General features: G+C 43.8%; 2 protein-coding genes across 5 annotated transcripts; both read right to left on the bottom strand.

The window, feature by feature from the left end:
- Nucleotides 1–244: 244 nt before the first annotated feature.
- LOC109748218 (acetylserotonin O-methyltransferase 1) lies at nt 245–1,634 on the bottom strand. The gene is made up of 2 exons (XM_020307252.3): nt 804–1,634; nt 245–712 (listed from the first exon to the last, which is right to left on the bottom strand). The coding sequence occupies exons 1-2, from the start codon at nt 1,611–1,613 to the stop codon at nt 407–409; spliced, it is 1,116 nt and encodes a 371-aa protein (XP_020162841.1). The 5' UTR covers nt 1,614–1,634; the 3' UTR covers nt 245–406.
- A 4,019-nt stretch (nt 1,635–5,653) lies between these two features.
- On the bottom strand, nt 5,654–9,505 carry LOC109748216 (uncharacterized). 4 transcript variants are annotated; one of them, XR_012190145.1, is made up of 11 exons: nt 9,264–9,505; nt 8,966–9,186; nt 8,539–8,585; nt 8,365–8,445; nt 8,104–8,272; nt 7,763–7,982; nt 7,619–7,684; nt 6,573–6,689; nt 6,324–6,460; nt 6,179–6,241; nt 5,654–6,020 (listed from the first exon to the last, which is right to left on the bottom strand). XR_012190145.1 is itself a non-coding variant. In XM_073505777.1 (11 exons), the coding sequence occupies exons 1-10, from the start codon at nt 9,488–9,490 to the stop codon at nt 6,200–6,202; spliced, it is 1,263 nt and encodes a 420-aa protein (XP_073361878.1). In that variant the 5' UTR covers nt 9,491–9,505; the 3' UTR covers nt 5,654–6,020; nt 6,179–6,199. The 4 variants fall into 4 exon arrangements, 2 of the variants coding, with proteins under 2 accessions (XP_073361878.1, XP_020162839.3); XR_012190147.1 differs by having other exon boundaries at nt 6,204–6,241; XM_073505777.1 differs by having other exon boundaries at nt 6,324–6,396.
- Between the last annotated feature and the right edge of the window lie 3,400 nt (nt 9,506–12,905).

Below are 12,905 nucleotides of genomic sequence, written 5' to 3'. Positions count from 1 at the left end.
ACAGTGCGGTGATTTTTTATGAGAAGTTAAGTACCCGGTGAAAATCAATTACACTTAAAAAGGTTTTTATTTTTTCTCAAAAGAAAAAGGTATGATAGAGATGTTATAACATGTGAAAATTGAATTTAAAATTAGTTTAGATTTTGGGACTAAAAAAGAAAGTTACGCATGAATATCGACATGTAAATATGTTAGTGGCATACGCGTCTATCATTTAAAAGGATGGTGATTTTGCAACGTACTGTTTGACTGCAAATCATGCACTTTATTTCTTTTTTGCGAGACAGAGGAAGAGTTGGTCAAGCTAGCACTCATTTTACTTAATTGATAATGATAAGATTATAAAGGTACCACTTACATACAACAATGCATCCAAATCCATAACATGAAGTATGAAGATTTATATTTAAGGGTAGACTTCAATAATTGAGCGAATTCCCGTCACGGGTGTAATCTTGTAGTCGCTGAACCCAGCGTCAAAGAAAATCTTCCTCCACTCATGCTCCTCTCGCTGGATCCCGTCGATGTGCATTATGAAGACATCGAACAAAACCTCCGCCTCCTTGGACACGGTCTCCTGCTGCAGCCCTTGAGATCCGACCACCATATCCATGATTATCACCTTCCCTCCAGCGTCCCATGTCGGGATTGCTTTCTTGCACTGGCGCAGTATCTTGATGCAATCTTCGTCTGGCCAATCATGCAAAACCCACTGAAACAAAACAAATATATATATATATATATATATATTTAAACCCATAATGTTGTTATAGTGAAATGGACTATGCAGGTTGTATGTTTACCTTGAGTAGAACGGTGTCCGCCGGCGGGATGTACTCAAACATGTCGCCGGGGACGAAGGTTAAATTAGCATGGGCAGGAGCCCCAGCGACGACGCGAGGGAGGTCCAGCACGGTACACTTGACGTGTGGGAATGCCTTGGCAACGACCGCAGCAGCAGTGCCATGGGCGCCACCGACATCGACCAGTGAGCTGCCTAGGGATCCGAAGACGCTGCTGCACTCTTTTAGGAGGATCTCCATACTGAGGCAGCTGTCTGCGGCCATGCCGGCATTGAACACGCGACCCTCGCCGGCGTCCTTTGCTATCATCTCCCACCGTGTACAACCATGCGCCATCTCGAAGAGAGACGATGAGGCGGCGCTGTTTTCGTCGGTGAACCACTCGCGTATGCTAAAGAGAGCAGCGATGGCGACCGGGTTGACAAACACGCCAACCATTGGAGACAGGTCACGGCGGCGCGAGCTCTCGCCACCAGCACCAACAAGGAGGCGAGAGACCCGGGTGAGCTTGTACACGGTGTCGCCTCTAGCCTTGACGTCGGCGGAGAAGATGCCCGAGGTGGTGAGCACGCGCATGAGCCTCCGGAGGTGGGAGAACTTCGTCGGGTGGATCCCTGTATGGGCGGCAAGATCAGACAAGGTGGCAGCACCTCCCCTAAGGTGGATGGCGTCGGCGATGCGCAGATCGGTGGCGGCACCGAGCGCCATGGACTTGACATAGACGAAGGAGTGGTGGTAGAGCTCGAGCTGAGCTTGGAGCAACTCATCGCTGCTCATGGCGAGCTCATCTTCCTGGACGTGGGACGACATGGTGTGTTGAATGCTAGGCTTTGTTGGGTTCCGTTCTCATATAGAGGTGAACGGTTGAGCTGTTACTCTCCGACGGCTAGCCGTGACGTAACATAATGCACGGAAAGTCATTGGATGTGATATGATGTGACTTGCAATCAGGCGTTGAAAAGCAAGATGATGATTGCTCTCCCGCAATTTAATATAACAGATTTCCTAAATCACCCACGTGTAAATAAAGAAATATCCTTCAACTCCAGTGATAGTGTAGAATGTTAGGATAATCAAGACTTGACCGTGCATGCACATGGTTGTGTGGATAAGCTAGCTGTGTGTTACATGGATAAGCTAGCTATGTGCAGCGCCGGCCCATAGATATACGGGCCCAGGGGCAAGACAGCAATAAGGGGCCCTTGTTTACTCAAAAGCTCAAAATATTTTCTATTTCAAACGCAAAGTAATATCCAGTACATAGCATAGCCTGATGATCTTAATTTGGACTCTCAAACTGACACTACAATTTCTTTATCGATCAAGTGAACTACACCATGATAGTAATGAAATGATATAGTTCAACAAAAGTTTGCTTTCCACAAAAGCCTGCATTTCCTAAATTTGAATGTAGGCTTCATTTGGTTTTGCAAAACAAAAATTCGTGTCAAAATTGGTTGCTACTTAGATCTTTTGTGTTATCAGGGGATCTTTAGAAGAACTACTAGTTGTGATTTGTGAAAATTTTGTCAAGTGATCCTTTTAGGGATTTTACCTCTTCATCTATTTGTTTTTTTCTCTTCCTTTTGTTCCTACCGGATAAATACTTTCTAGAGGAGATGTCACTAAACCAGAACAAGCAGCATAAAATGATTAAAACAGGAACAAAAGCACCTGAATGTGGATGTAGGTGGCCAGATCAGTAGATCTGCAGCAGGTTGCAGTCAACAGTTCTCCTAATCTCCTGAATCCCGAGTACTCACAGTTAGATCCACTGAAGTCTGAAGAGAAGAAGATAAGAAGAAGAGATGTGGAGTCGTCAGAGGGCACAGCTATTTATGGGGAGGAACGGGATTATGGGGAAGATGAAAAGAAGAACAGACCGTCTTCAAATCTCCAACATCTAGCTAATGGGGAACAAGCAGAACGTTGAGGAAGGAAGGAGAGCTGATTGGGAAGTCGATTTGCGCCTTTAGTCTCCATTAATGGCCGGCGGCGATCTTGGAACTGGAGACGCACGGAAACGGCGGCGCTGTCGTGGGAGTCTGGAATTTGGGGAAGAGGAGTCGAGGAGCACCGGAACGATCGACGGGCCCTCGTTACTCTCGCTGTTTTTCTGGCCTTCCTACCACATAGGAAATAATACCTGGGCTGGGGCCCTTGCCTTCCGGGGTCCCAAGGCGGGCGCCCCGTTTGCCCGGCCTATGGGCCGAGCCTGCCATGGTCGTCATGCTAGGGAACCCCTACTCGTGCTGGTGCACGAGTAGGGGTTCCCTAGCATGACGACCACGGACCAGTGGTATATCAATCCTTTTTCTGTATCCTCTCAGCTCTGTCTCCTTTAGGGATTAAGGAATGTCAAATTCGCTGTGACCACTGCTTTTTGTTGGATTCATGCGCCTTTCCTCTTTAATTGATTGTATCTCAGTCCTTCCGTTGGCTTGTTGATGATTCTTCCAATTTGGAACTTATATAAGTTGCTAGGATTTGATTTGATGTAAAGTGGCGGGTGGGACTATTAATTCGAATCTGCAGCGGGAAGGGAGAGGAGGGCAGGTCGTGAGTCCCAACGTTTTTAGCGGCCATAATAACGCAGTTGCAAACAACGTATGGAACCGGACGAGCGAGGCGAAGCTGTGGGGGGCAATGCGAGCGCAGGCGTGCGACCCCTTTTTCCCCAACGACGAACCGTTATACTTATGGACGTGACTGCGGGTTAATTACCAAAACATAAAGGGACTTTTATGTAAAAATATTGACGACGTACGACCAGAAACATTAGCTGCTTTATTATTATTATTATTAGGGAAAGAAAGATAGTCTTCTAGTAAAAAAATTGAACTAAGGGGGAATCCTCAAGGACCCAAACATCCATTAGATAAACACTAGAGTACATCTTAAATAAGGGCCCTAAAGAACAAAAAAATTATAGACCAATTCGGTCATTTTACAAAAATACCTCGTATCACGGAGCAAGAGTGCACCGTCTGTCCTTGTAACATGTTTTTGCCCTGCTTTATATTAATAAAGCCACATAGACAAACGATACAATGGTATTGAGAAAAATCCTCATAAGCTGATCAAACATGCATAAAGAGACGACAGAACTAGTGAAGAATGCTAAAAACGCAAAACCATACACAACTAAACGCCTCAAGCGTGGCACCGAGGTGTAGGGGGCGGACGACGCCGGCGGCGGCCACCGCCGCGCCTGACCGGCCTTCCATGGACGAGCTGGGGCTGCACGGGAGAGACGAAGGAGCTTTGTGTAAAAAAGATAGAGCGGAGTGGCACTGGCAGGCGTCTTTTTGTAAAAGTGCCACGGCCGGCCTCGCGCATGCGTTCGATGCCGATCGGACGGCCGAAATTGATAGATGATCAAATTTATTATTTACACGATATTATGTGGAAAACCTTTCATTGAAATTTTAAAATATCGAAAATGTGTTGAATAATGTGAACATTACATTTGAATATCATAAATACTAATTCAAAACAAAAAATATAAACTTAGACATTTGAATGTGAAATCTAATTTTTAATATATACTATTGTTGCCATCCGGACAACAAGGCAAGATTTGCGGGGTGTAGATGGTCGCGGCAGTTTCACGATCCTCCAAAGAAATTATTTATCGAATAATGTGAATATCGCATCCGAATTCATAAATACTAATTCAAGGCCAAAAGGCGATATTGTAAAGTTAGGAATTTAAACGTGCAATTTATGTTCAATACAGTGTTGTTGTGATCGAGACAATACGAGATTTGCAGTGCGCAGATGGTGCAATATGGTAGCATCGTGTTCCTCCAAAGAAATTATTCATGACAAAATTATTTTATTGCTTGGTTCGGGACTGATATTTTACATTACCATAGTCTGCTGAGCCAATTTATTATTTACAAAATATGATATCTTATTATTCATCCATTAAACTTTTAAACAATTAAATATTTGATAGAATGGATTAATATGGAAAATTCTTGTACAAGAATTAGCATGCCAGAACTTATAAGTGTTAATTAGTAATACAAACAAAAAAATATCGCAACTTAGATATTTAAATGTGTAATTTATTTTTTATATAATAATTTTGTCCACATCAGGACAACACCGGAAGTCCTATTCTACTCCCGAGCTCAAATGCTCCCGCATGAACAGTAAAATCGAAAAAATAGTAAAAAATCAAAAAATTCTAAAAAAAATTATAAACTTTGACAAATGTTTTGTATGCATGCAAAATTTCAGTACGAATCGACATTCATGCAAGGCATGGCAAAAAAAATATCAGCACTCCAAAATGTTTCCAAAACTAGCATTTTTGGAACATCAATTTTGTTTGTTTTTTTTGCCCGCCTTCCACGAATGTCGTTTCGTGCTGAATTTTTTAATGCATACCAAACATTTGTCAAAGTTTATCACCAAAAAAATTAGAATTTTTGAATTTTTTACTATTTTTTTCAATTTTACTGTTCATGCATGAGCATTTGAGCTCAGGAGTAGATACTCCATGTCCAGACAACACGATATACTCAGTGGAACAACCATCATCTCGAGGTCTGAATCATCTCCACTGTAAAAATAGTACTTTACCAACAAATTATGATCTAAATAATCTCCATGCATATGGTCGATTCAATTTACCTTGTTGATTGAAATCGTCACATGTTTCTCTACTTTTTTTCGTTTTATACTGGGACACAGAAAAAAAAAATTGTTTATCTCATGTAGAATGGAATGGCCGATACCTTTTATTTGGCGGGGGGCTGGCCGATACGAATGTCGAAAATAACAGACGTTTAACTTGACAAACATAGAGAACATAAGCACAAATGAATCCACAAACAACGTTCTTTTGGTGGGCACGGAAATTTCATAAAATTAAATTGACCAACATAAATATCGAGGTCTCATGGATCAAAAATTCACAACGAGAAAACCGATTAATGTGCTCTAATCCACTACAGAACGAAAGCCAACTCTTCGAAGATCTCAGACAGAGACTCGCATGCTCGTTCCAACGATATCTGACCCGATCTGAAGCTTGATGACAGCAGCAGAGGCAAACCAGATCATCAGAGATAAAAGGACGACGAGACAAAAAAGATTTTACCTACCAGGGGTTCAACATGTCGGGAGTTCTAACGGCGGATAGGGGAGGACGAACCACTACTATTGCTGAAGCTAGAGGCACTTCTCCGTCTCCCTCTAAAGGACCTGTGCCAAATGAAAGAAAAGAAAAAATAACTCCTTTCTGTTAGATATAAATAACTTGGTTTCGAACAGGAAAAAATAACGTCTAGTTTCCTTTTGTTGTATTTGAGACAGATTCTTAAGCAGGTTGCTAAAATAAAAGAAAAATTGGCACCACTTACGACTTGGAAAGGCAAAGGTGACTACCTTTGAGGGCTGCGACTTCTCAGTACCCTTCCGGCTCCCTGTACAAGAGAAATAATCACCCCTCTTTCCCTTTTTTCCTCTAAAGAAAAAAAAACAAGACAGCAATAGTTACGAGTTTACCCTTCTTGGCGGCGTTGGTGATTCAGAAAATGACGAGGATGACCGCCCACGCCTCACAGGAGCGGCTCGACCCCTGGTTCCATAGAGTGGTTTGTTAACACAAGGGCATATTTCTTTACACTGCTCAGGAGATAGCGCTGAAGTGACAGGCTGACTGTAAGTTTCCTTTTGTCTCGTAAGAGATGCACAAATCACTGATCCAAAATGATACAAAAATAAGATATGAACCTAGGTCAACAACACCATTACCTGACAGGAGAAATTGATCTGGAAAGGGAGCGAATTGGTCGACGAATGGGAGATCTACTACGACGATAAGGAGGTGGCAGCCTTCTGGGAGGACTTCTCATCCGCATTGGAGGTGTCCTGCAGAATGAAAGAATGGTTAACAGAGATAAAATGCAAGCAATACTTTGCATAAATAGCTTTTTCTTATATAACTACTCAAAAAGATAACCACTCAGATTTACTACATAGGACCCAGTTTATCGTCCCAATGGTTCACGCAAGTTAAGACAGAGTAACTATCCAAGAATAATTAGCAGGCTCCGTCTTCTAATTTGGAACTAGAGCTGCATGGTATTAGCTACTTCTTATATAATGAGATAAGCTACAGACTAAGATTCATGAAAATAAGGCTCAAATAACAGCTAGTTGTTCAGATGAATACAGAATATGTTAAAAGCTTATACTATGCCTCTTAAGGGCATTTTGGCTGGTATGTTGATACTGAGTGTTCAGAAATAATTGTAGTGCACTATGTTTTGGGCACTAAGCATATCCATTACTGGTTTTTCCTTTTTATGGCTAAATAATCACAGATGAAATGAGTTTGGGGAAAACTGTCGAGATATTGGCTTTGCATTTTTGCCATCGTAGCGCATTTTCCCTAGACTGTCAACTGTTCTGTCTCTTGAAAGTTTAAACAGATTAGAAATAGATCGGATAAGTAAGCAGACCAGGGATAGGATGGAGCACATTTATGAGGTTACAAGTGAAAGTTCTACACACAAGGGATTATGGATCCAATGTGACATTTGTGATGTTTGGCAACACGCTGAATGTATTGGTTAACTTTGATGCTGCCCAAGCAAGACATAACCTTGATGATGATGATGTGTTGTCAAACAGTGAAAAAGGCACCCATGAAGTCAAAATGTAGAAGGCAGAAGAGAGCCAAATATTGTATTTTTGTAGGGACAGAAGAAAACGACATGTGTGTGGTGTGCAGCTTAAACTACTATCTTTCATGGCCGTCACCGATATTAGCACAGTGGCACTCTGAAATGACTTACATCCTTCTAGGAGCGAACGGAGAACGTCTTCGGACTGGACTAACATAACCTCTTCTGGGTGAAAAGCTGCAATCAAAAGAAACATTTCAGCACTTCCCAATCACCATGGCAATGACAAAGAGAATGCATCTAGGCATTACTCACCGCCTTGGTGATCTGAACCTTCGAGGGGGTGGAGAGGGAGACCGTCTTCGAACTGGATATCCTGGTCTCAGGCTAGGAGGTGTTCTGCCACGCCTGAATGGAGGAGGATCTTTCCAGGGGTGAATTGGTGGTGAATCAGGGCGCCGCCTAGGTGAGTCAACCCTTCCGCCTGGAGCAGGTCGCCTTTGTGGAGACTGAGCTGGTTTCCTTTGAGTAGATGCTGCTCACAGGTAAGTATTTAAGGTTCAAACAGCAACTATATTATGCTCAATGTAAACATGAAGCCTGGTTTAGGGGACGAACAAAAAGCAGCTTGTGGTATTGGAGGACAGGGAGCTTACATTCCCTGGGTCGCTGCTGAGTGGCCTTCTCAGCATTAGGAACAAGTGTATCAGTCTCAGGCACATCTCTTTTGGGGGGATGGGGAAGAGCCTTCGGCAAAGAAACAGCAGCCTTTTGGCCCGGTGCAGGTGCGAATTTCACTTTAACAACATTCCCATCAATTTGAGCCTGTGCAAATTAACAAGTTTGAATATTCAAACCATCTCTTTTCCTGAACTATAGATGAAATATGGTTGAGCAGGGCAGAGTTTGATTCATACACCATCCATGTAAAGAAGCGCCTTCTCGGCATCAGCTCTCATCTTGAACTCAACGTATCCGTACCCACGAGGCAGATTGACCTGAATCAAAGCCAACAGATATAGTGATGACATAATTAACAACGATTAAAGCATTTCCCCCTAAAGTCATGACTTCTGAGCTCATCTGCTTACCGCCTTATCCATGGACAGCTCCACATTGACGACTTCGCCATAGTTCTCTGCAGCACAGCATAGTGGTGGCAATCAGCTAAAGGCGGTGGCAACGGCTCAACAGCAGCGATGCATTCAGAGAACGTGCAGTATACATAAGCACTAAGAACTGAAGTTGACCATAGTTCTCCGCAGCACAATGGTAATAATCGGCACAATGCAGCGATATATATTCAGAGAACGAAACACACTAAGAACTGAACTTCAAGCAGTAAATCGAATCACACAGAGTCACACAATGGTGGGTAGTCAGCTAAAGGGGACGGCAAATAGCACGCTGTCAGCAGCACCAATGCATTCAGAGTACTAAGAACTGAACTTCAAGCAGTAATCGAATCACGCGCGCAGACGGAGAGAGGGGGGAGAGGAAAGGAGTGGCTCTGCTGACCGAAGATCTCCCTGAGATGGCCCTCGGTGACATTGCGGGAGAGGCGGCTGACGAGGAGGACGAGCGACGACTCGTCGGGGACCGGAGCAGGGGAGGGCTTCCTCGGTGCCGGAGGGGGAGGCGAGGGTTTCTTGGGCGGCGGCGAAGGCGAGGTCGACCGGCCTCCCTTGGCCCCCTCTCGCGGCGGCGGCGGCGAGCGGCCCCTCCGCGCGGCGGACGAGCTGCGAGGAAACAGAGCAAGCAATGAGAGACCGACGGGGGGGCGGGTGGGGGAGTTCCGGCGGCGCGGCTGGCTGACCTGCGGCGGCCGCGGTCGGGAGGGGAGCGGCTGCGGGACGGGGAGGAGACCGAGGAGAAGGAGGAGAGGGAGCGGGAGGACGGGGAGGAGGAGAGCGAGGGGGAGCGGGAGCGGCGGCCCGCCATCGCCTCGCGTCGCCCGCCGCCGGAGATGTCGCCGGTGTCGTCGCTCAGTCTATCTGTGTTCTTTTTTTCTTTCCTCTTTGGAACAGTGGGAAGGAAGGTCATGGCTTTGATGATGGCCTACCTGATTTTATTTATTTATTTGTGAGCTCCTTCTCCTGCTTGGTTCATTGGTTGCCATGTCAATTTTCATCAGGAGAGAAAAATGTCAATGTTTGTACTTGTGTGTAAGTAAGAAAATTTTGTTTATGGATCTGGTGTGGGTGCCTGCTGAGGATTAGCCAACCTATTTTTTTAGAAGCTACGGATTGGCATAGCACTTTGAGAGGTTGTAGTCACTTGTTTTTCCTTTTCATCAACCCCTTTCATCTTTTAAACCAGGCTCACTTCAGCTAGAGTGCATCCAACTTTCGAAAGAAAAAACGATATCTTATATGCCTATGTTTATTTTCAAATAGGAGGTCTCGAAAACTTTGTATAAGTCTAAAAAAAACTTTCTTTAGAGCATCTACAGTCGGACCCCCTATTCCCCGAAAACCTTCGTCCGGTCAAAAAAAGATGACCCAACCGGACCCCCTCACTTTATCTGAGGATCTTTGTGAACATATTATAGGGCACGAGTGATTCCATCTATAATATTGAATCCCTTGCTCCAGTCCAGCTCCTTGACTTTCACCGCATCCACCACTCGAACGATAAAGATTGACTTTGTTTGGAGATGGAAGCTCCGTTGCTCGAATTGTTGCAGTTCAGCTTTGAGAATTTGGCAACGCCGTATCCTCGTGAGATATTTGCTTCATGAATAACGATAAAAAAAATAGACGGCATGGATGGGGGCATATGCCCCCCCCCCTCCTCAGTGCACTTCACCATGTTGTATTTATTCAATAGTTATTTATATTTGAGTGGATTTATAATCATTATTTGCATCATGTAATCACATATAGATGGTGTACTGAGAGTCACCTGGCCGCAAGTTCTATGATGGTCACTTCATTTGACGATGCATTTCTTGCATTACCTACTAGATTTGGTTCAGAGTTGGTATTGTTCTCCTGGGTGCAAAAGGATGGTCTGGTCATAGATGAAGATGCACATCGTTACTTGTGAGCATGAAGATTACTGCTGACATCAAAGGCCTATCGGCCGGCTTTTTCTAAACACATAATAGCCCGATGTGGATGCACTTCAACAACTTGTTAATACTACAACAGTTCCTTAATGATGGATCTATCAACTCCATGGCTTTATCCCTCGTCCACTACTCCAAATTCCGCAACAAATCGTTCAAATTTGGTGTGCAAAATTAGCGGCACTATCTCTAACATAACAGTGATTAGACATTAAACTTTGTGAGCAATATATGAGCTTACGAAGCTTAGAAAATCAACATCTTGATCAGAGCCGTAGAATCCGGAGTTTCATCTTCCAGTAACGGTCTCTAAAATCAAAACTCCCAGACTAAATACATCGAACCTGGTCGAATATTGACAGCGCAGCACGTACTCTGGCGACATATACCCACTGAAACAAGAGTGTGATGTTTTATTGTGAAAGTTTAGGACATACGTGGTTTAACATATACCAATGAATAACCTTCTAGGGGCTTACTACACTTGCTATGTTCCATCAATGCGATGAGTAACAAATATGTGATTGACCCCCTCCAAATATCTTTGCTAAGCCGAAGTCAGAAATATCTGTTGGAGATATTCTGTTCATGAATAATGATAAAAAATAGATGGCATGGATGGGGGCATATGCCCCCCCCTCCTCGGTGCATATCGCCACGTTGTGTTTGTTCAGTAGTTATTTATATTCGAGTAGATTATAAGCATTATTTGCATTATGTAATCACATATAGATAGTGTATTGAGACTCATATGGCCTCAAGTTCTATGATGGCCACTTCATTGGCGGACATGAGGCACCCGCCAAGCGCAGTCAACACGATGAACCACCCACGACTCAGCGAGAGTGAGCTCGGAGACAGGGTGACGGAGGATTGGGATGGTCGTGTCCTTCCCAGCCGCGCCTTCGCCCCAGCAATCACGTTGCAGTCGCAGTGGGGAAGCATGCGCCCATGGCAGCTGAAAATTGCAGCGCCATGAGCACACCCAGAAGCAACAATGTTGTCTTCCGATGCATTTCTTTCGCTTGATGGTGGACTGCTGTAGTGCGCGTGGAGGAAGGAGGTGGCACACGATTCTCAATTTATAGGGCGGATGTCAGCTGCTTAGCCGAGTGGCATCATTGACTATCCCTAAAAAAGCCAATTGGCTAGTACCCCAACGGAACCGGATCTTCAATCCATATGATTAAGGCTAAAATGACGTGAATTGATTTGCAAATTACATATTTAGTGTGTACGTCTATAGTAGTTACATACAAACAAATTGATGGTAAAAAAAATTATTTTTTGATTATTTATATCTACAGTAAATACCAACACTAAGATATTATCTCTTGCAGAAATACGAAGACATGGGAGGGGGGCCGGTGGCCGATGATTAGGTTTGACTACAATATGATGGTGTAGTGCCCACTAACTAAACAAAATAAAAACTATATTACCATTGTTCTACCACAAAGTCTACAACATAGTGCTTGGTGAACCAGTCCAGCATAATTAGTATTCAACCCTAATATAGTACTAGTGGATCACGCAAGCTTCGCCGCACCGGGGAGAGGTCACATTTGTTGTTCGCCGAGGTTGCCTTACTGTTTGCTGGCAATCTCTCGTTGTTTCTTGATCTGGGTGCGTGGTGGGGCTGGAGTCCCAGATTTTGCAGATAAATGACCTATTTTAAGAGATTGGCAAAGGGCCTTTGTATTTTGTTGGTTTTTTACTCTTTGTGTCACATTCGCGTGGCTGGCTAAAAGATTATAGCAGGATAAAGATTAGAATCAACATATTCGATATTCTACAATCTATGACTTGCATGTTCTTTGTGGGCGAGATGTTTTCGATGCATAAATGGTCGGCGGGGCCATTATATTTTTTCAGTGGGAACTGAAACCACTAATGTTAATATTTTTTTGAAAGGAAATGTTATGTATTTTTCTAGCCAGTTGTGCATTGTCCAATCTCATGAAATGATTTTATTTTAGCCAAGTAATGGTATGGTTAACAAGCATATCCAAATTATTGATATTTCATTTGTCTAACATATCCCATTTTTCTTGCTATAATTCCCGCAACAACGTGCAGGGTATCATCTAGTTATTAATAAAAGCAAGATGCAATTATTTGATTTTTTTCATCTGTTCACCACTGAAAATAACTTTTTTATCCGAGGTGGCACTAAATTTTTGTGCGCCCGTCTATTGAAAACAGAAAAATGTTTTATTCAGAATTGCATACATGGGCCACTTGCACTGTGGCCCAGCGAAGTCAGCCCATTTACTTTTCTACTCACGCAGCTGGAAGACCTATTTGCCGCACAGGGCGGCCCATAATCTCAGCTTTGCGCAGGGCGCCCCAGGTTGGGCTGGCCCGTTTTCCTTTTGTTCTGTCTTC

This window comes from Aegilops tauschii, chromosome 1 (genome assembly GCF_002575655.3).
Source record: "Aegilops tauschii subsp. strangulata cultivar AL8/78 chromosome 1, Aet v6.0, whole genome shotgun sequence".
Classification (NCBI taxonomy): Eukaryota; Viridiplantae; Streptophyta; class Magnoliopsida; order Poales; family Poaceae; genus Aegilops; species Aegilops tauschii.
Note: the sequence above shows the minus strand (reverse complement) of the source record. Positions and strands in the feature narration are given on the sequence as shown.